The 23,919-nt window shown below is 39.0% G+C and overlaps 1 protein-coding gene across 1 annotated transcript in view; it reads right to left on the bottom strand.

The window, feature by feature from the left end:
• Positions 1-12,316: 12,316 nt before the first annotated feature.
• The window catches only part of SNCA (synuclein alpha), a 69,430-nt gene continuing 57,827 nt past the window's right edge, over positions 12,317-23,919 (bottom strand). Inside the window, exons 5-6 of the mRNA XM_035540236.2 lie at positions 16,176-16,265; positions 12,317-12,774 (exon numbers count right to left, since the gene is read on the bottom strand). Of these exons, the coding sequence (XP_035396129.1) occupies positions 12,742-12,774; positions 16,176-16,265 (123 nt within the window). The 3' untranslated portion in view covers positions 12,317-12,741. The remainder of the gene's footprint in view (positions 12,775-16,175; positions 16,266-23,919) is intronic.

The following is a 23,919-nucleotide window of genomic DNA, read 5'->3' as shown; positions in this document are numbered from 1 at the left end:
GCAGACCAAGGTAAAAATTTCCGTTAGCAGTTCCAGCAGTTCAATAAGGACATGAAAAACAGTTCACTCTGACAGTTCAACAGTTGAATCTGTTCAACTCCAGTAACTCACCTTGGCCTTTATAAGGGGTTTCTATGGTGGCATCAAGTAGACAGCAAGCTTACCTCCCCCCAACAAGTTATTAAAGCTACCAGATGAACACTGAATTTAAACATAACTCATTCTTCCTCTCTTGGATAGACTTGATCAAGTCTCTCAACATTGTTTGCATCTATATGCAGAGTTGAATATGTATCATTTTTTGTGTACATTTTCCTTTCATTTAAGGAACAATCCAAGGCTGAGGAAGTGTCAGCAATTAAAGCATTATGGAGTCCTTGTCACTGTCAACATTCAAACATTATTTGTACTGTTGGTTTTTTTAGCAAGTCCTGCTGAGATTCAGAAATATTTGCGTTCGAGGATTACTAATTAACTCTCATTCATCAACCTCTTATCAGTTCACAATGTAAAATACAATTGAAGTCTGAGTAGAAGACTGACTGGTTGTGTAAAATACCTATCATTCATCTATGGAGGATGAAGCACCAAACTGCACTTTCTACAGGAGGATTCCTGTTTTTTGCCCCTTCACACAGCTCTGTCCCAAGATCAAAGAACTACTCTGTTAACAGGAAGATGAGCAGGGTTTCTAACTCGTGACATGCCAAATCACACAGGCATCAGTCCCAAAGAAAATCCCAGCAAGTTTCAGTAGCCTGCTCAAGCCTACTCATTGGGATAGGTGCTTGCCATTGGGATGTAAGGGATGCTTGACCTATTTTTAATATATAGCTGGGAATAAAGACACCTCAAAGTGCTGCCTTAATCTAAGTTTTTATATCGTGGCACTGAGAAAATACCCAAAAGTCCAAGGAAACTGATCATGACATGGAAAAACTTGGGTAGTATAAATATCTTTTCACAGACTGGATAGTTATCAGCCTACAGGTTGTATTTTACAGTCCCCAAATACCTGCTGTTAACATTCGTCTTCTGCTAACAATATCAAAGTATCACAAGACAGAAGAAAAACTCTGCTACGCCTTTGCACATTTGATGATTTTCAGGTTTAGGGTCTTTTTTTTTTTTTTTTTTTTCCCAAAGCTTTTGTAGATAAGAACAGACTGAGTGAATATTGGTCTGTTCAGACTTTAAGAAGAGCACATCTGGAGCAGAGAGGGAGACAAAACTTGCAGAAAGGAAAACCTCTAATAGATTGGTTGCATGTCAGAATCTGTCAGCAGCATGACTCATTTGTACTGTAATAAATTACTGCTTTTCTAGGCTTGAATTTTCTCACTTGCTGTTTCACTACAGCACTGCATGAAATAACCCAGTGCTGATCACAGCACTGTGAGAATGCCACATGCAGTTAATCATTAGCAATATAATTTTAGAAAAGAATGGAGAAGGGTGGTGCAATGTATGAATAAAGAAATATTAAACAAATAAACACAAACAAGCAGCAGGAGGATTAGAAATGAACGGCATGGCGTAATTGCAGTGTGCTATCTTAAGCTGAGTCATCAATTTGAGCCCAGCTTGGTTTTGTTAGTGTTATTGCCATAAAACAGACACCTGTTTTTTTCTGTCATGGTAGTGGCCATATATGTGGCCCCTGGCAATGTCTTTCTGAACTGGAAGGGGCAGATTTTCAAGCACACAGGGCATGATCACCAGCAACTAAGTACAGAAAAAAAAGTGGAGCATCCCTCCATCTGCATTCTTTCTTTCTTCACAACAGACATTTCTCTTGCCTTTTTTTCATTATTTATTTTTATTTTTATTTTTACCATCTTCTGTGCACTTTTCCTTTGTCCTAGTCTTTGGTCAGTTGGTGCCACATCTGACCAGTCATTTTTTAGAAGCCACAGTTGGATGTTGTGAAGGATCAGTGAATTCTGTCATATCCCCAAACAACTAAGATAGTGTCGTGCTTCAGTGTGGGTAAGAAGAGAAAGCAGGAGTGTGTGAAAAGGGATGAAAAAAATAAAGGGGCCTTCTTCTGTGAAAAGGGCAGACTGGAAGACTTGTCTTGCTGGACATTTCTACAGTACTTTTCCCTGAAACTGGAGGAGGAAGAACAGAATTTTTTTTTCACTTCCCTTGAGGAATTTGTCACTGCTTTTTTTCTCTTTGAAAGAAGAAATTCAAAACTCAGATTTAAAATTAAAATCAGCACCCACCACCACCCCATACCATGTGTCTCCTCTAACATGACACTTGAGAGTCAAGTATCCAATGTGAGCGTGACGTGGAAGAGACTTTGCTGAAAGTCAAGAACTGATGCAAGAAATATGAATCCACTAACATGAAATAAAGACTTCTGACACACTTAATGCTGAGTTAAACGAGTGCTTTTAGAGCTGCTTAAACAGCACCTGGCTGTGTTCTTCCATTCTAGTAGATGTTCCTTTCCATCTGAGTTGCAGATGACATGTGACAAAAGGATCATGACTTTTAATCAATGGTAATATAAAAAATCAAGCACAGGCTCTTTGATGTGACCGATTTCCCACAAGTACTGAGCAGGCTTACTGACAGTAACATCCTCCCAGAAAAAAAGGGAAAAACAAGAAATTGTACTAATCATCTTCATCATACTGGCTTGTGTCAGAGACAAAAAATCATGAGATAAAGTTTTTAAAAGTATCCACAAAAATATGCTACTTAAGTACATGTGAAGTGTTTTAGGTGGCAGCACAATAATCCTGACTTCACAGGAACATTTGACAAAGGATAGTATCTGTCTGTAACCCTGTTATTTTTATTTCTTTGTCCACCAGCAAATGATCTAAGGCTTTGACCTGGAAATGCCTTTTATCAGGCTTTTCAAGGCTTCATCAGCTGTTGTGTGTGCACATGTAGCAAAAACAACAGGAAATGTGGGGCAGGAGAAGCAGCAATGAGTCAGGGGTGAGCAGGCACGGCAATTCAGATGCAGTGCTTTACCTGACCTACTGGGAATTAAATGTATACCATTTTATCACTAGATATCACTAAAAAAGTAAACAGTGCATGATCATTTGATGAATTATTCATTCAAAAAAAATCTTACATTTAATCAGATTCTCTGCTCCTCAGCTCCTTGTCTGATGGCCTGAGTGGTAATTAATGTTTAATAAAAGATAAATAGGCATGTTGGTGCTATGAGTCAGATGATTTTAAGTTATTCTTAAGAAGAACCTATTCAAAAACTGTATGTCTGGAGTAGGTAAATTTTAAGGTATTTTCATACATGCTGCTGAAAGATGATACTGGTCTTCAAGATATCTCATTAGAGAATTAGTCTTAGAAGCTGGGGGGTCTTTGTCTAAAATAATAGCAATGATAAATATACAGAGCCAGAATCTGTTGAGGACTAGAGCGCTGAGGGCAGGCCTAAGATATTACGGTATTTCAGTAGAAATACTGGCAAGATATTTTTAAAGTATGTGGTGCTAGAATATGAAAAACCTTACAAATTTCCACCCAAATTTAAATCCCTCATGGGACTGAGTGACTTTGCCAAAATCTCACTGAGCAGAAAAAAAAACCCACACCTGAATTGCTAAACATTTTTGGAAATATGTGTGAATTTTATTTCTGTTCTGAAACCTTCCAGCTTAATAAACTTAAACTGTATTGTAAAATGAAATGTTTCCTCAGCTCTTTTATTTTAGAGGGTTGGCAAGTAGTTTATTCAGAATCAGTAGAACCACACTAGTTTTTAGTAATTTGCTCATAGATAACTCATGCTGGTAGCTTGGAATTCATGCAGTTTTCTGCCCTATTCTCGAGCACCTGTAGAGAGCATAACAAACCTTTAATTAACTATCAGAAGTAATAGGACAGTCTTTAAAGTCAATCTGATTGTTTAGGTTGTTTATAGTCAAACACAGCTGATCGTTAGCAGTCATACTGCTCATGCACCAAGCGTTGGGATAACAGGTGGAGAGATTACTGGTCCTCAGTCAATGCATCCACACCACTGAGAGGCCTCTGGGTTGCATCCCAGTTTGCTGTCTGCAGTGCAGGGTGAGCACGTTTTCCAGCAGCACTGCTTGAGCAGTGAAGCACAGGTACCCTGTAGAGCATTCTTATTCCAGCATTCAAGAGGTAAGGTGTGTTCACAAAGCTCAGGATTGGTAACTGTCAGCCCAGACCTTGCTGTGACATCCTAACAAAAAGAGGAGCGCTCCAAGTGCTGGCTTGTCCTGTTACTTGCTGCTCAGTCACAAAAATTACTCTCCAGTTTACCTAATCTTTCATCAGAAAACACAATATAGATGAATGTGCGTGCCACAAATAGAGGTAACACAGGGCTACAAGAATATTTTATGAAGGGCCAGTACTCAATCCCCAACAGGTCAGTCTGCAATGTATTTTTTTTCTAATTGATTCTGAAAAAATGTCTCCCTCACCCTCACACGTCAGTAATTTCAGGCAAATGGGGTTACTGATGACATTTGAAACTTAAATATTTTGCAGTCTTTCCCTGCAATGTTGTTGTTTGTTTGCATGACACTGGGGATGTGCCAGATGTTCTAAGAAGTCACCAAAACTTCCTCTCCTCTTCAGCTTTTCAAATCCGTTTATGCTCTGTCAGCTCTGTTTCTTCTTCAGTCTGGTATTTTAAATCTGGCCCAATCATGTCTACGGCCCATCTAAGCACCTGGGATTTCATGGATATGTAACTGCTGCAAAAGTGAGATCTGAAATAAGCTGCAGGCCTGCCCAGAGAATTTACAGTCTCATCGGAAAACAGTGAAATGGCACCAGTGAGTTAGCCAATAAACTGTACGTGACAGTCACAAATACTATTTTCCTTAAAAATAATGTTATTAAAAATGGCAGTGAAATGACATCACTGTGTGAGCGCCAATGGGAAAGTGATAAGTCTCTCTGTGCTTAGGAATCTTTTCTCAAGCAATAGATAAAGCCTTGCACATCCACAAAAACTGTAGCAAGCTCCTTTGGGAAAAGTTAGATCTCACTTCTGCCTGAGAGAGTAAGAAATGTGAAGCCAGGATGCTCTTGGTGGCAGTAAGAAGAAATGGCTTCTTTCAGGATTTTTGGGCACTTTAGCAGTAAGTAGTATCTGCATGACACAGGAGAGCCTGCTATCTCATTTTTTTGGTAGTTCCAGTTCACTTGTCTTCTTGATATTGTGACATGTATTTCCCAAGTCAAGATAGCAATTTGGCTCTGGTAAAAGACCTAAAAATGTGTGACAGGAGAAGACAGAGGAAAAAAAAACAAAAACCAACAACACCAAACTGTGGTACCTAGAAATTAATTTCCAGTTGTTTGTCTTTTCATATTAGTCAAGGGCATCAGATTAGCTTTAGAGCTGGCAATAATAACACCTCTCAGATCTGTGAGCATTTTAGAAGCAGAGCTATTTCTGTTTTACAGTTAGGGTTGTAAATGCAGCCGGGGTGACTTTCATACAATGACACAGTAAGCAATTAGCAGAATTTGAATTAAGATCTGCCTCTATATCTTACAATACCAGAGGATGTCCTTGCTGTGCTACAGTGTTGTAGGATGTGCAGTTGCCCGTTTATTTTTTTCTAGTGGCAGCCCTTCATGCCCATCACAGATGGAAAAGGAGAAGGCAAAGCCCTATGTTAGATACACTTCAGGGACTGATGGCAAAGCAGTATTCCTCACCTACCTAGACACTTCAATTTATGTGGGCATAGTTCTGCCCTGTTCGAGCAGATGATTTGGACAGATGACTTTCAGAGATCCCCTCCAGCCTAAACCATTCTCTGAAAATGACATCCCTGTTGGCCAGGTGGAGGAAGAGCTGCCTTTAGATACTCAGCAATGGGAGCTGGGCAAACACAGGTCAATCACTTTGGACAACACCAAAATTCTTCGCTATTGAGTAAATCAAAACTTTATTTTGCATGGCAGCACTGGTGTTTTCTGTAATTAAAAGGCTGATGAGAAGTCTGGCAACAGTTTATGATGAGCTGGGGTACCCTGTAGGGGCCGAGAGCTGAACTCTGATCCAATGCCACCCACACCGTTCTCCAGCAGTTTTCAAAAGGGTCTCCAGAGGCAACAGCTCGTGAACCTCCAGTTTAACAGTATTATCCTCACGCTTCATCTTTGATTCAGAAATGTCTAGGGTCCCGTTGCACTAGGTGGTGAACAGTCATGGAACAGGCAATGACCTTTTCTCCAGCAATCTTGTAGCAAGGAAGACAAGACAAAGTAATTAAAGAGAGAAAATAGATGGGTGATTTATCAACACATTAAATGTCGTTTCTCCCCAAAATGCAATCTTCTCACAGCCCATTCTCCTCACTCCAGCCCTCAGCCAATTCCCTTGTGTTTTATTAACCCAGGTTTCTTTCAGAACTACCCATGCTCCTGAGGGAACATGCACTTTTGATTTCATTTCCTCTAGATGACTTGCATTAGCCAGCTAATATCTGCTTAGAGCTGCCTTGCAATCAAGCCAGTCATTTCATAGGTGCCACAAGCATCACGAGCAGAAATTCTGGGAGGATTTCATGTGAATTGGGCCAAAAGCTGACACACAAACAAGCTACTCCACGTCAGAGCTGCTCTGCTAACAACTGTTTATTCAATCTTAGGATGATTCCCTTTATTCAAGCAGCATAGATTATCTCTTCGTGAGACAGAAACAGATGACCCTGCATTTAGCATGCTAGTTTGAGCATGGGTTCACCAGAGAATAGTTGACATGAAGAGCTTGCTCATGGTCACAGAGGAGCCATCATCCTACTGGCAGCCAGTGGTTCAGAAAAAACACCGCTCCTAGAAGCACTTCAGAAGGCCAACTCCACATTAATAAAGGTTTGCCAAGAAATCCCTTGTGTAATTAAGCAGTGCCAGGGTTTCTGGGTAGGGTGCTTTTATTATCACGCTCAGTCAAGTGGAACTGGCACCGTAAAAAGCGCTTCAGGCTCTGAAAGAGCACTGTACACAACAGGGGAAGAATAAATGTGATTCTCTTCTGATGTAGATGTACTATCAAGAACACCTAATCCAGAAGCACAGGGGCAGCTATGTTTTCTTTTTTTATAAATAGGGCACATTTCACTGTAGTGGGTGTATGGAACAAACGATGTTGGTAACCCTGCTCTGCAGCAAAGAAACCAAAACTAGGTTTGTATGGCTATGCGGCTTCACCAGCAAAACTCTGTTAATGCAGACTTGGCCTGTTCACTGTGAGGCTAGGATTTTGAAGCTTTCAAATATTTTACCTAGTATTTACAATAAATGACTTAAAAATGCATTCCTTGAATTTGTCATAATCCTTCCACCCTGCCCCTATCTCTCCCTCCCAAGGAAGATCATTATTAGAATTGTAACACTTTACAGTATGTAATGGTAACGCCCATACATATTTACCTATGTATGTGCATGCACACACAGAATATACATTTATATATACATGTATGTGTATTTGTACATATATTTGTAAGACAAACTCATAGAACACTTTTCTAAGGCAAGATACTTTGAAAAGCTTCCAAAGCAACATGGGCAAATGAGAAAAAAAAGGACATACACAATGTGATCTAAGATGGTGGTGTCCTTGTGAGCATGTGTAAAACCACGTTCTACAGACACATATTAAAATACAAATACATGAAAATTGAAAAAAAAAAAGAAAAAAAAAAAAGGGGAAAATCTGGCTTCCAGAGATTCCTTTCCTTCCTTCAAACATTTTCTGAATAGCAGGTCTCCATCAGATGAAGGCTTTGAATTTTCATTTATTTCACACCTAAGAACATCCAATTATTCAAATGAAACATATCACTGTTTTACTGCAAATCTGGGCCAGGAATGGAACTAGATTTTGGAGTGAGGAGGCTGAATAAATGGTAGAAGCTTTTACGAATAGTGAATTTTGTTTTAAGTGTTTCTTGGGAGCTGTCATCACCTTTTCTTGTCAGTGAAAGTTGTCACTTAGTGACACTTAGTGGCCTGAGATAAGATTTCCTATCTTTTTGGTCATATTATTTGTAAATTATTGTCCTTTATGTTTTCACTGCTAACAGATTTGTTCTCTTTCACTCAACAACAGTGTCCTTTCTTCTTGTTAAGGTGGATTTTTTTTTTTTTTAAAGACAGGTCTCCTCAAGCACAGATGTAAATCTCACATTCCCCTTTTCCACAGAAACATGCCAGTGAGGTGTGTCAGAGGCTGATAGACTCTGACCTATTCAGAGATGCAAATATTAACAGAAAATGCTGAAAACCCACTTTTAGGCCTCCACTGGAGGAAGCATTTTCAAAGCATTTCTTCTAACATGGAAGAAATCTCATCTGACCTAATTTTCTACCCTGTTTGTTACCTCTCGGCTGTCTCATCTGAGGTTCCACCTGCTGTTTCTCCATCTGCCAGCCTTTTTTAGATCAGATGAACCTTCTGAGTTACACATTAAATGTCAGGCAGGCTTGAGAAAAATTGTTTATGTCTGCTTTTAAACAGATAATATTTTCCATTAAAAATGCAACATAGAGACACTAAAGGCTAAGATCTCACTTGCTTTTGGTTACCTTTAGTCTTGAGCAAGTCTGCTTTTGTGCAAACTGATGCTATTGGTTCAGACCCATGGTCATCCAAGCAGAATGATACCCTGTGAAGACTATTATTACTGCCTTTTCCAGTAATATTCAAAGCTTTGAGCTGGGGGCTAAAAAGAATACGATAACTCAGCCAATGTTACCGGAAGCCTTGTGTGGACTGAAATCAAACCCAAATCCAGCATCAAGGAACCATCTATCTTCTCCCACTTACCTTCTAAGCAATTCCAGAGCAGAAGACAAAGATTTAGTTTGCATTAATAGGTCATTAAGTATCAATTAGCTGAAGGATGTGCAACTTTCGAGGTTGCAATACTTAAGGACAACTACTCCATACAAACCCAACATTTGAGGTATGCTTTACCATGCAGCATTTACAGAATTCTGCCAAAGTGTAAGATCACATCTGAGAAAGCCTTGTAAGGGCTTCGCTGTGGGATTTTATGGTGATCTTTGTTTTTCTGCTACTTTTGCCAATCTTACATATTCTGCCAAGGGACTTATGATCATCTGTTCTCTGCTATTTCTAATTGCTCTGCAGACTTAAGAGAGGTACCAGGAATCATTCACACCCATGAAAATCAATGGAAAAACTCTGTTTGTTTTCAGTGAGTTGGGGATCAGAGTTCTGGATTATCAACTCCACTGTGCATCATCTATCTGACAAAAAAAAAGATGCTGTGCTGTCAGTGTTCTGGGAAACCCTAGAAGTAAAGATCTCAGGAGTTTTCTGCCTTCTGAGCGTAGGAAGAAGAATGGGAAATTCATCACATCAGTATGCACTGCCAAACCTCATTTTTGTGAGACAAGCAAACGTATATTGGAGATACGGGTGTCCTAAAACAGCCATGTGAAGACAGTAGGGATCTTTCAAGCAACTTTGCATAAAATCTTAGAGGTAATTAAGTAGTTCTATGTGGTATATTAAGATTTTATGTGTAGGTAGTCATTCTCTGCCTGCCTACTGTTTTGCTCTTGGATGAATTTCAGCCACTGAATGCGCAGCCCTTCATGTCCAAGCTGATTGATCCTCCATCCATGTCACATGCTTCCATATGAGAACACAGAGACCAGAGTGCCCAAGATAGGAAAGCTAGGATGAGCTGAATAGGTACTTACTGAAGAGATGCAGGCGTGTTACTTCTCCTCAAGTTCAAGACGTAACTTACGTTAATTCACCTACAACTCTGTTAAGGGAATAAAGGAAAGTCTCATTAGGGGGAAGAGGGCATTTCTTGCCTTATGCCTCAGACAAATACAATAGCTTGAAAGTCATTCAACCAAGGGCATGTAACACAAGTGTTAACACTATGATTTACAGTAATAAAACCAATATTACAATGTGTCTAATTAGAAGCCATTATAAGACCAATTAAGGCTGTCAAAATAGAAAAAAAGCAACGTGTTTTTTTCCCTGGAGGACTGGGATATGGTGAGACTCATTATTAACTCATAATTTGAGGACAGAAGATTGCTTTCAGTTTGAGTTGAAATCTAGGCTCTTAAAGAAAAGAGACCTCTGAGGTATATTCCTCTCTGGCAGACATTGCTTAAGCAAAGATTATCACAACATGGTAGAAGCATTTTTTAATACCCAGAACACTTTTAAAAATGTGAATACAGCAAAAGCTATTTAGTTCAACTTCAGCATCCAGCACAATTCTGACATTTGCAATCCACATTTCAGCATTCATTTCACTGCAGGAAATAAGACAAAATGGCATTTATTGTACCTGGAAAGGGTGGCTGGACAGCCTTTAAGGAATCTAATTAAAATGCAGCTTGTTACCAGAGCCGTGCATCACACTGTGCTGCCATAGAAACCAGGGGTCCCATGGACCTTCAGGGCCATCTGAGGGCATGTTTGCAATAGGCACGAGAACCACACCGATCGGTTATGATACATTTTAAATGAATGACCCGAAAAGTCTGAATGACTTGCTGATGTTAACCTACAAAAGAAATTACTTAACCCCTGTATGCTCAGACAATGGGTCTGTCTCAGGAGCCAATTTATTCTTAGTGCTGCTTTTTATGACATAATACTCCCGCAGCTTATTTAAGAAGTGTGCAACTTATTTGCAACATCTGAGTAACAAAACAGTTTAATTTGAGTTCCTAATAGAGAAACAATACAGCAGTTGAGACCTGTGGAAGAGAAGATGAACAACAGAGATTTGTACCACACTTAGGCTGCTATTTCCAGTGTTTCCTGCAGTATCATGCATTTGGCTGGTCACTAGGGAAGCAACTCTCAGTTATTGCTTTTGGTGGCTAAGTCTCTGCTAGCACACTAGGTAAAAAAATCACACTACAGCACTGTGCTTTTCTTCCCAATTCCTTCTGTTAGAAAAGAAAGATCTTTAAACAACATTAAGTTATAAACGTGTGATCTTACATTATATGCTGTCCTGATACCAATTTTCCATGGAAGCAATCAATAGATTTGCCACTGAGGCATTAAGAATTTAACAGTATGTCCAGGTCAAGAGATTCTCTTGACACATCATCTGTGAAGGAGACTGCAAATTGGTAATGGTTTGTTGCAGATTACCATAAAAGAATTCTGCAAAAGAGCACAAGGCTTTAAGCTTCATTAAGCAATTTAACTATTGATGAAAATATCCACAAGTTGTTTGAATGATCAAGGGGATTTTTAATTGCTTTTGAAAAAGAATTTGATAGCAATTCTTCTGAAATAAATGAATTTCTCTAGAAATATGGGGTTGGGACTTGAAGGTGACATTGGAAATTGAAACACCAGTTCTCAAAGCACCATGAAACCATCATGTTCATGTGATTTTGGCTGACAGTACAACACTGTCAGCTCCCACGGTATACAAATGAGATGAGCACATACCTGCACATAATCTGTTCCACATTGGGCATGTCCCAGAACACTGGAAAGACTTTAAGGGAAGTTTAAAAGCCTATGTAGGGTTAGAGAATGTTAAATGAAAAAAAAAATTGTACCGTTCAGGTTTAGAGGCAACATTTGATTCAGAATAGCTATCAGATAATAAAACATGAGAGAAGTAAAAACGTCTCATGTTTATATCTTTTTAATGTATGGAAAAGTATCCAGGCAACATAATAACTAAAATTACCACCTATAAAAACAGACACTAGACTGTACTTTTACTAAATGAGACTTTATACAAGACAACTTGATTGCAACTAATCCATCACTCTTCTGTACTCTTGTAGCCCAGTGTGTTAAAAACCTTGAAACGGTAATTCTTTAAAGAGCCTCACAATACCCTGCTAGCCTTCTGTAACCCATTATTAATGGTTTCATTCACTCTTAGGTTCTCCTTAGAGTGGAAAGTTCATTAGCACTACAAATAAATCTCTTTTGTCAAACAATTTACTCCATCTGAGGAACCAGCCCTGATACTCTCATTCTTCATCCTGATTTTGGTATAAACCAGATATCTGTTTGCTTGTTTTGTTCCTCCAGTTCCTTCACAGGAAGCAACGCAGCCTGAATTTTTCAACATGTGCTCTTGGAGAGAAAATAAGGTGTTACAAATCATCACTAAATTGTAAGTTCATTTTTAATGGGTTATATTTTATTTGCTTCAGTTGAACACTATTATTTACAGACAGAGTTAACAGAACACATCACAAAACAATAAAATTTCAACAGCTAATATTTATAAGTGCATAGTTCATGCTCAGTTACTTTTTTCTATATATAATACATACACATATATATAAAGCTCTCACAATAAGTCATCTCTGCACAGAAAGAATAGTCATTGGAAACAAATAAAAACTGTATCATAAACAATATCAAATTACTGACAGCCTATCAACAAAACATGTACAGAGTTAAAAATAAGCAGTAGACACTTAGGTGTTTTTATTTAGTATTTTCTTTTTAATTTTTAAACTTGAAGCCACAATATCCACAGCACAACAATGACCTTGCCAACCAGCTTTCATTTCAGCAGGAGGGAAATGCTGAAACAAGGTGGATGCAGTCACAGATACTCCAATCATTGCTGATGGAAGACTTCAAAATACACTGTAAAAACTGTAAAAAAATTTTACGACTGGGCACATTGGAACTCAGCACTTGTACAGGATGTGACGTCTTTGTTAGTAGGTTTCAGGAGATACAAAGGAAGGAAAGGTCTCTCATGCTTCGGGTTCATAGTCTTGATACTCTTCCTAATGAGAAGAGCAGATATCAGTGCTACTATTTCAGATAAATACAACCTAACATATAACCTAACTTTTACTGCTTGTCCTAGTCATACTAGATAAAGTGAAAAAATATTATGGATTTTCATGTGATAAGGACATTGCCTTTTATTATTGTCACATCTTCCAGATACTCTGTCTTACAAACTGTGGTGTTTACAGAATAGGCTTTCACAGTGGTTAACGTACAATTCAATTACCAGAAAGACTCACAGCAATGAACTTGTGAGTAATTCTCAGCAGGCATAATGATCTAGGGAAGAAGGGGAACATTGGCTTTCTGTGTGTGAAGTCTACATATATAACTCTTCGGTATTTTTGTTTTTTAAATCCTGTTCATCTGAGTGGAAGCAAGCTGCTACACTTTATCTGGGATCCAGCAAAACACTTGGATGTGTGCTTCAACAACAAAGACCATGAATATCTGAATACATGCAACTGGGCTCTTATGTCTGCTTACAGTGAGTTACATGAACCTGTCACTGAAGAATCAGGACTGCAGGCTGTCTTACAAAGGGCCATTGTGAAACACTTCATGCCTTAAATGGTTTACTTAAACACCAGAGGCAGGTAAACCTTATCTCTGGCTGAACTGTTAACAGACATATTTCAGGCATGTTATCTGTACTGATACAGGACTTGACCCAGCACAGTCAGAATTACAGACGGATCTCTTCTGGTCCCCACTGATATTGCCTTGAGCTCATGAGGCCACTCACAGCAATTCACTTGCCACAGATGGGAGGAGAAGAATCTTCGGGCTGAACAACAAACCAGGTGCTGCACATACTGATAAGAGCCAGTAAATCATTTAAACATGTGTTTAACTCCAGGTACTTGAGCAGCACCCATATTTTCAGGTATATTCATGGTGTTAAAGATCAAGCATGCTTTTAAATTTTACTCCATCTTGACCTAGATGTTTTATATTCCTAATTTTCAGACTAATCATAGAATCATTTAGATTAGAAAAGACCTCTAGGACAATCTAGCCCAACCTTTAACCTAGTACTGACAAGTCCACCAGTAAACCATGTTACTAAATTCAAAATCTACATGTTTGTTGTTGACCACCAGGGATGGTGACTCAGCTGCTTCCCTGAAAAGCCCATTCCAATGCTTCACAACCCTTTCAGTGAAGACATTTCTCCTAATATCCAACCTAAACCTCTCCTGGCACAACTTGAGGCCATTTCCCCTCGTCTTATCATTTGGTGCTTGGGAGAAGAAACCAAACCCCACCTCGCTACAACCTCCTTTAAAGTAATTGTATAAGGTCTCCCCTGAGCCTTCTCTTCGCCAAGCTAAACAACCCCAGCTCCCTCAGCCGTTCTTCATAAGACTTTTTCTCTAGACCCTTTACCAACTTGATTGCCCTTCTTTGAGCACGCTCCAGCACATCGATGTCTTTATTGTAGCAATGGGTCCAAAACTGAATGCAGTATTCTATGTGCAGCCTCACCATAGCCAAGTACAGGGGAACAATCACTTCCCTGGTCCTGTTGGCCACACTATTTCTGACACAAGCCAGGATGTTGTTGGCCTTCTTGGCCACCTGAGCACACAGATGGCTCATAGTCAGATGGCTATCAACAAATATCCTCAGGTCCTTTCCGCCAGGCAGCTTTCCAGCCACTCTTCCCCCAACCTGTAGCATTCCATGGGGTTGCTGTACCTCAAGTGCAGGACCCGGCACCTCATACAGTTGGCCTTGGCCCATTGGTCCAGCCTATCCAGATCCTCCTCAGAGCCTTCCTACTCTTGAGCAGATCAACACTCGTGCCTAACTTGGTATCATGTGCAAATTTACTGAGGGTGCACTCGATACTCTAGTCCAGATTACTGATAAAGACATTGAAGAGAAGTGGCCCCAATACTGAGCCCTGGGGGACTCCACTAGTGACCGGCCTCCAACTAGATTTAACTCCATTCACCACCACTCTTTGGGCCTGGCCACCCAGACAGTTTTTAACCCAACAAAGCATACACCTATCCAGGCCTTGAGCTGCCTGCTTCTTCAGGAGAATGCTGGGAATGGGAAACAGTGTCAAAAGCCTTACTAAAGTCTAGGTAGACAAGATCCACAGCCTTTTGCTCAGCCACTGAACGCTTCACCTTGTCGTAGAAGGAGATCGGGTTCCTCAAGCAGGACCTGCCTCTGATAAAACCATGCTGACTGGGCCTGATTGCCTGGCTGTCCTGTAAGTGCTGTGAGATGGCACTCAAGAGAATCTGCTCCATGGGCTTCCCTGGCACTGAAATCAGACTTACAGGCCTGTAGTTTCTCAGATTCCCATTCTGGCCCTTCCTGTAGATGGGAGTCACATTTGCTAGCCTCCACTCAGCTGGGACCTCCCCTGATAGCCAGGACCACTAATAAATGATGGAAAGCAGCTTGGTGAGCACTCCCACCAGCTCCCTCAGTACCCTCAGGTGGCCCCATACACTTGCATACATCTAAGTGGAGTAGCAGGTCGCTAACCACTTCCTTGTGGATTATGAGGGCTTCATTCCGCTACGCATCCCTATCTACCAGCTCAGGGGGCTGAATACCTGGAGAACAAGTGGTCTTGCTACTAAAGACTGAGGCAAAGAAGGCATTAAGTACCTCAGCCTTTTCCTCATCTTGTCACTATGTTTCCCACCACATCCAACACAGGATGGAGATTCTCCTTAGTCCACCTTTTCTTGTTTATATATTTATAAAATCATTTTTATTGTCTTTAATAGCAACACCCAGACTGAGCTCAAACTGGGCTTTGGCTTTTCTAATTTTCTCCCTGCACAGACTCATGACATCTTTGTAGTCCTCCTGAGTGGCCTGTCCCTTCTTCCAGAGGTTATAATTATCTTCACTACTATAAAACTGCCACTCCAACTACTGATGCATCACAGTGCCAGATACCATAGTAATGTTTTAGATAGCAGGATTGGGATTAGCTCAAGAAAAACAATAATTTACTCCCATAATTGAATTAACCCAAGAGTGTAATAATTAAAAATCATGTTTTACAAAGCATGATGTCAAGAAATATATTGTACCAAAGAGTCTATGAAGACATAGAAGTTTTTCCCACATTCCCTTACAAACATAAGAAAAATATACAAATTTACTGTGGATTACTCAGAAAGTGAGGCACAAGTATTTCAAAACACAGACAATGTTTTCCCATTAAACTTTAAGGAACGAATTTTCCATTTCCCAGCACTGTACCTTGGAGAGATTTTGGCCAAAGAAATTATGTTTCTTCTGTGGCCCTGCAGTTCACAGCACCAGTGCGTGCCACAGTAATGCCACTCAAGCATGTGGCTCCCCACCCTTGCTTTTCTCCTATGTGCATGCACAGCAAATACCACAACAGATTTACCTCTGGAGGCATTTCATAAGCCTCATTCTCAGGATCCACAGGAACATCTGTATTATTCACCATTCCTTCCTGCAGGAAACCTTCTTCATTCTACATTTAAAACAGAGAAGAAAAGTGTCAGACAAACTGCTCGCTTCGTCATTTATTCCAAAGCATGTCCTCCCCAAGCAGTGACTACTGACTGTAAAGGGATTTTACAAAGTATAGACAAAATCTCAAGAAATATGCACAGCAATAAAAACCCATAATGGATTTTGGATCCTAAGTGACTCCTCTCCTTGAGTCTGGACCTCTGTTCTGTAGCTCTGTTGTAAATTTTGCCGGCTTAAGTACCATCCTGATTTCCATTTAACTGAGTCAGTGCAGCTACTGTGGCTCAAGGATGTTGCCAGGGGTTGTGAAGAACTATAGAACATCAACTCCAGAGAGATCTCCTCCAGCTTCCATGTGGGTGTCCATGTGAATGACTACCATTATCTTATCGTATAGCTGAAGTGCTGCTATCCCACTTCTCTCTTTCCACGGACAAGCCAAGAAGTCAATCTACACAAAAGAATGATATTACCACTAAGTTAAACCCATCGGAAATGTGTTGGACAAGTCATAAAGCAAAACAAAACAAGCTTTTGCTCCTTAAGGGTAAATACAGTCCCACATAACTTGTTCAAGTTGGTTATCCCATTTATATCTGTTGGGGGAATTATTATCTAATTATTATCTAATTACTACTATCTAATCTAATAATCTATTATCTAATATTATATAATAATAATAATTATTATTATCTAGTTGGGGGAATAAAGTCACAGGTGTGCAAAAGTAATTGTAAGAGCAGGCAAAAAGAATTGGGTGGCATCAAGACAGAATGACACAGTAATTTTATTAGATATTTTGTTATATTATAGACAGATCAATCACTCTCATAAATCATTGCTTATTTTCTAGTTTTACCATTATTTCAAAGTGGCTAAAGGAGGGAGAAGTATTATAATTCAGACTTCTGCATGCTGTGTTGTTTTTTTTTTCTTACAGTTTTAGAACGTAGCCATATTGGAAAAAGTTTTTTTTTTTTTTCCTTAATGAGTCACATTTTTATATGCTTTCTTACGTCAATTAACATGTTACACTATGCAGTATTAGTATATGATATGAGGCACCACGTGATGCAAGACTTGTTACACTCTTCTCTAGGCATCTGTTAGTGACCATTATAGAAGTGCGTCTACTTTCAATGGTAATTTTTACAAAAACCTCTCAGAATTAATGGGATTACACAGGTGTAAGGACTAAATTGCTGAATAAAACTGTGTGTTTTCCTAGAACTGTATATACTATTTATCATCTAAACCAAACACAAATTCTGAAGGAAAACAAAACAAAACCAAGCAAAAACCATGCCAATTGGGCCAATTTCTGTAGTAGCTGTTAATGCAGAAGGTCATGGAGCAGAAACATGAGTTTTGCCTAGCATAAAGACTGCTGGAGTTAGTACTAAACTGTAAGAAAATTGATATGAAAACCAGAAGACTAGCTCAATGGCAGTTTTGTGACTACACTGAATTATTCCATTTGCCAGTCTAGACAGAAATGTACTAAAGAAAAACTATGAAACTTAGGAAGAAATTCACTGAAAAAAAACCTGCAGATGAGTACCATGGAAAGGAATATAAAATTAATGATCTTTAAGGTCCCTTCCAACCCAAACCACTCTATGATTCTATGATATTTCTATAAATTACTTGAAATAAGGGGACACATTCATAAAATACTACGAGACATCCTCAATGATACACTGAGATTTCACACAACTAAACCAAATAATTCAGACTGAAGTTGAAAATGCTTAACACATGAACAAAATTTCTCCAAAATCATAGCTGAATTCAATCAATCCCTCTTTGCTCTTTTTAATACTTCCTCATCTTTATCTTTTCTTTTAGTTTTCTTTCTTTTATTAGCTTCTTTGTATAAGAATTTGTACATCCTAATAATAAGTGTTCAGTAGTAATAACAACCGTACAATACTAACATTCTGCAAACACAGGAAAAGGAGATAGGCCTTGCACATTTCCATTTCAGATACTTAGTACTGAACACATTTTATCCTGCACATTGTTCATACTTCAGATGTGACTTTAATGATTACCTCTCTTTCACACCCCCCGTCTTTTCCTTGCCCCCCTATATAGCTTTTAGCAATGACTTTCATGCTTATTCTGATGTTCTGCTCCCTCCTTTTGCTGTTATTCCCTTTCACTATTTATTCTCAGCCTCACACTTCTGCTGTTCACTGTTTGCCACATATCAGCTCTTTCTGTGGTCTAACCAGGTAACCACAGTCATATTCCATTCCTCACTTGCTGTATCCTTCCATGCACTGACTGTGCATCTGCCAGATACAAATCCTGTTCTTCCTTAGATCAGTCATATATTCACTTTGGCACTTGTGCATGTGCATGCACACACTACTTTCACCCTCATCATATGAGCGTATGATGTGCAGAATTTATTTCTATAGTGTGAATTCTTCTCTCTTGCTCTTACTACAGACTACTGTTATAACAGTGACACAGTATCAGTCAGCAGCTCTGCTGGAGTCTTATTTTCTTATCTGAGAAAAATTTCAATTGGTCGTGCCTGTTTTTTGGGATAGAAGTATACAGTCTTTTGGTGAATTCCTCGAGTATACCTAAGTGAAAAAGATTACACATAGGACAAGTCACCAGTGTAATATAAAAGGTCCAGCATGAAGACATACATTGCTCCTAAATGGGACCAGACATCCTTTTTCCTTTAGAGGTAAACAGAATAGTCTGTGTGGGGTCAACACCTGGTATTCTGCTGAGCTCCCTCCACACAATGCCTGCTAATTAGTATTCTGCACTGCTCTGTGGCACAGTTAACATAGACAAATTCCACAGTTGAAGGGACACTGATGAATAGAGCTGCTACTATCTTTATTTAGCCTTGTGTTTTCCAGGAGAACTAATATTTTTGGATGTTCACCATGACATGTAATTTCTCAGGCATGAAACTATCAGAAAAAAAGAGGCCCATTTACAGTTCTACCCTGGCTTATCAAAATGCTCAAACTCCTGAGATTATTTGATGTGCAATATTTAATTATCCTAGTTTTTAATCGCATTTTTAGAAGTGTTTTTGCCTGGTTACTTCTCTGAGAAGTAGAATTAATCCCTATCAGCTCTGGCTGAATTAGCTACATCATGTATGTGATGCAAATTTTAAAGCTGTTACAGTGCACCTCATCTAACGTATCAGCTCTAACGGCCTACAGCTCCTGTCTAGTGCTCACTCTTTTATTCCAAAATACTATTTCATTTCTGCTTCTCCCTATCATTAAAGAACAGCTTTGGCTAACAATCGGTACATCAAGTAAAACTGCTCAAAAATCAGCCTGGAGGTTGCATGAGGAAGAAAGAGTGAAGCTTAACGTTATCTGCAGCAGGAAAAAGCTTGCAGGCAGCAAGTAAAACCACCAGAACCATTAGTTATGATGAAACAAAAGATTTGCCAACAGAATTTCAAAAAAGAGCTTCAAAGCTCATATGCTATTTTTTATTTATTTATTTATTTATTTATTTTTATTTTGTTGTTGTTAGGAACCCCTGAGCTGCCCATCAGGGTTACAGAGACACAATGCCTAAAAAAGGCAGAATTTATCATCTTCCCAACTTCTTTTAGCAAGTACCAATGGCAAGTTCAGGATGGAGAATCCTTTAAGGCCTCAAATAAAAGAACCAACAGCACTAGTAAAATACAGTGATCACAACATCAGTATTTCTTTGAAATGAAGAAACTCACAAACCATACCAAACCACCATGCCTTGGTGGCACCACTCTTTGCTTTGGAGTGGCTTGTTACCTTTGTCTAGTTGTAAACAGTAGCCCAAACACTACCCTTCATCTTGATGTTACTGCAGATCACACGAGAATGCTGTTACTCAATGTCACATTTGTTACATATAAAGTATAGCACAGATCACTACATCACAGTTTTAATGGCTGTTCTCTCTGCTTCTAACATACAATTCCTCTAAAGTTAGAATATCATGAAGGTAAACAACCACCCCTAGTAACACAGACCCATTTAAGGAACACATTATATCATTATTTACTTCCATTAAAACAAAGAAATGCAATTTTACTTTCTCATGATCAATAATTCCATATCCTAATTTAGTTACAGAAGAGGAAAACCACCTTAGAGAACAATTTTTTTCTTATTATGAAAGATATTTTTCCCTTCAACCTGCCACCTCTTTTATTTTTTTTAAACCATATAGAAGGGTAATTCCAGAGGGAAAGCTTTTATTAGAAGATCTAAAAAGCTAAACATTAAATTTCTGAGAGATTAAATAAGTTTTTAAATGGGGAGTTTGAGCTCTTTGGCAGGCAAAACACTTAAAAACGGAAAATTGCAAATCATGCAATAATCAAGGTGTTGAAAGGTGAAGTGAAGAGAGATGCTCATCTCCTGAGGCTTCCCTGAAGAACAAGCAAGTGCCTGCCTGTATCTTGGTTTAAAACAAGGTCGCTCTGGGTGAGACTAGTACTTTTGCGTTCTCTAGTCTTGTGGTCTCAGACCCTAAATTACGGAATTAAGGATTCCAACCTTGAAAAAGCTTTGTGATTATCAGACTTGGACAGCCCAAGACCTGCACACCATCAGGCAACCTAACCAGCCCTGTTTAAATTATAGGAGTATTTGACAACACTTCAGGCTTATCCTTTTTACCAGGAAAAAGAAAACAAATGAGTTTCTCTTATTTCATTGTTTTCAGTGAAAAATAGCAACCCATTCCTTCCCTTCACTCACTTTTTCACCTTATAAAACTCTTGGTAGAAGGGAAGAGACTGTTTAAGATGCTCTACTCATGGAAAACCGACCAAGCGATCTGCTTGTGCTACTATACTTCGGTCAGCACTGGGTACCAAAATGGTTCCCTACTGGAGTGTGCGTTTGATCTTCTCAGTGAAATGTCTTTGGATGCTGAATTATTTAAATCAGAAATAAATTATTTCACCTCAAGCCACAGACAAAAGCAACTTTAAAAGGAAGCAGTGTAATTGTAACCTAGCAGTAGTTCTATGCAGTGTAATTTACTATCTCTCTGGTTTGTAACACATTTTTCCTTTCCAATATGAATGCTAAAAAAGTCTTACAATCATAAATATTATCTTGATTACTGCAAAGTAATTCCTTCTGGAGTGGTTCCATATTCTGAGATAAGTAAAGCAGAGTATTTAAGTGTTAGGTCTTCAACTCTTTATACTGGCAAGAGGAGATCACCTTGGAAATCAGTTCTACTAATCACCGAGGTGGGAAGGCACCTCTGGAGATCACCTAGTCCAGCCCTCTCCTCTGCTCACAGCAGGGTTACTTACAGCAGCCTTCTCAGGAACATGTCCAGTCAGGTTTTGACCATCCTCCCCACAATCTCACTGGGTATTGCGGTCCAGCATTTGACCACTCTTGCAGTGAAGCATCTTTCCCTTATGTTTAAATGGAGTTTCCTTCATTTCAGTTAGTGCTGACTGTGCCCCCTGTCATTTCACTGGGCATTGCCTAAGAGTCTGGTTCAATCATCTTTACCACCACCCCCATCAGGTATAAATATACACTGTAAGCTTCCCACCCCAAAACGTTCACGTTCATGTTATTTAACACATGCTGGTTTTCTGTCTGTTCTTATGAAACAGACTGTTCTTATATTCTTATGAAACTTCCCATGCAGATAACGTGGGAGGATTATTTCTCTAGCAGAAAGCTCTACTGTCCACAAACCATTATATACATAAAAATAAGGCAAACAATAAGGTGTTTTCCCCAAACAGCTAACAAATTAAAGTAAAATAATAAATCATAATTATTTTAAAGAAAATAGAATATTATAAACTCATTAGCTCTGGTCACATCACATCACTTGCCAGTCTGTTATTGAGTATTTTATAAATAATGGTTAGTTGTGAACTAAAAGGCTCTATGGAGAAGGCAGTGAACAAGAATAGGTAAGAAACTGTTTTACAAGGTAATTTTGGTATGGCTCTTTTGTAAAGGCCTTTAAAGTCCATTATGTAAAGATCTTTGAAAACCTCACTGAAACATCCCACGCAGAGCACTGTTGATGCAGTCCGGACATTTGTGCATATGGATCAGGTGCAAACTGGTAGGCTCAAAATAAAAATAAGACTGTAAATAAATAAATAAATTACATCCAGTAGCATTATTACATTGCAAATTTCCGTGTAGTGCTAAATTGGTGTAAGGCTAGTATTGCCCTGTACTATATTTCCAGAGCCTGTGCACATCAAGGACAGAACTGTCACAGAGGTGGGGGGGGATATGATACTTGGTGGGCAAGGTTAACAGCTGTTAACTTGGTTAACAACTAAAGCTGTTAGTCTTGTGTCTGTTACCATATCCCAAACATATAAATAGGCAGGGCTGCCTAAAGTCCTTACCACATGTAACTGAATATCCCTCCCACCTGACTAAGCCCATTTCATTTTGATATTACGCACTCTGCAAGAACTTCCCTCATATAACCATCAACATATGGCTGAGCTTGAAGAAAAATTTGGGGATTCCTGATTAAAAGATTACCTTTTGTACAGCCTCGGTGCAGCTATTTTGCCTGCTGTCCAATTTAATTTCTTACTACAAGCTGAACTGCAATTTGCTCTGCCAGTGGGATTAAAATTCCTGTTTGAAATGAAAAATCATGTGTACTCTTTCTTCCCCACCAAATGTCAAGATACTTTTGGGGCTAGATACTGGAGCTAAGAGAACAAGTAACTGCCTTTTCCATGTGGCAACTTATCTTTTACAGGTATTTTGAACATAAAGCCCAACTTACCCAAAAGGGAGAAAACTCCTCGAACAAAACAGCAAATCCCAAACAACGTGCAAAAGAAAGAGGTGCCAAAATGGCCTTGATTTATTTGGTTTCCTAGTCCTAATGTATTCATTATGTGGGGCTGTTTGGTTATAACTGAGTTGTCAGGTCAGTTTAGGATGCCCTCAAGCTCCTGCTCACTCACTGAAACAGCCAGTGCCTCCCCTCCTGCCTGTGGCTGGAAGCCTCAGCTGGGAATGAAAAAGCACTAGCAGCAGTCTAGTGATTTTATTCCAGTGATAGGGAGACACAGAGAGCAAACATACCTGTGCACTGTCTAGAAAAAAAAAATGCTTTTAATTATCCCTACACTAAACACCTATGTAAATAAAATTTCAAGAAATCACTATAGCTTACATGCAGCATGAGTGTGAAGGAATCTAGCTGTCCTCGTTTATGACTCAGAATGTTAATAGTGAAATGGGGCTACTGTTTTCTTCCTTAAATAGAGAGTGTAAGTGAAGAAGAGGCATTTAATTAAACAAATAAATGTCAGAGCAACAGCAGAAGTCCAAGAAAATGCTATCATAGTGCCTGCAAGTGCTACAGGCTGCATTTAGATTCATGTTCTTATGCCCTCCAGTTGCTAATGACAAAGAAGTGAAAAGGATAAAGACTGAGGCCTATGGACAGAGGAAGAAATGTGATGACTGTCTAAATGCCTGCAGTTACATGTCCATTGTGGTGTCTGCAAGTGAGTACAAATAGTTTCTGTTTACAAAAATTTATGAACTGTTGTAAATTTCTAAAAAAAATAAAAATAAAATAAAAAAATATTAATACAATACAGAATGTGTATATTTTTATTGCCTTAAAAATTCCCCATT

The sequence above is a fragment of the Cygnus atratus genome, chromosome 4, assembly GCF_013377495.2.
Source record: "Cygnus atratus isolate AKBS03 ecotype Queensland, Australia chromosome 4, CAtr_DNAZoo_HiC_assembly, whole genome shotgun sequence".
Taxonomy (NCBI): domain Eukaryota; kingdom Metazoa; phylum Chordata; class Aves; order Anseriformes; family Anatidae; genus Cygnus; species Cygnus atratus.
Note: the sequence above shows the minus strand (reverse complement) of the source record. Positions and strands in the feature narration are given on the sequence as shown.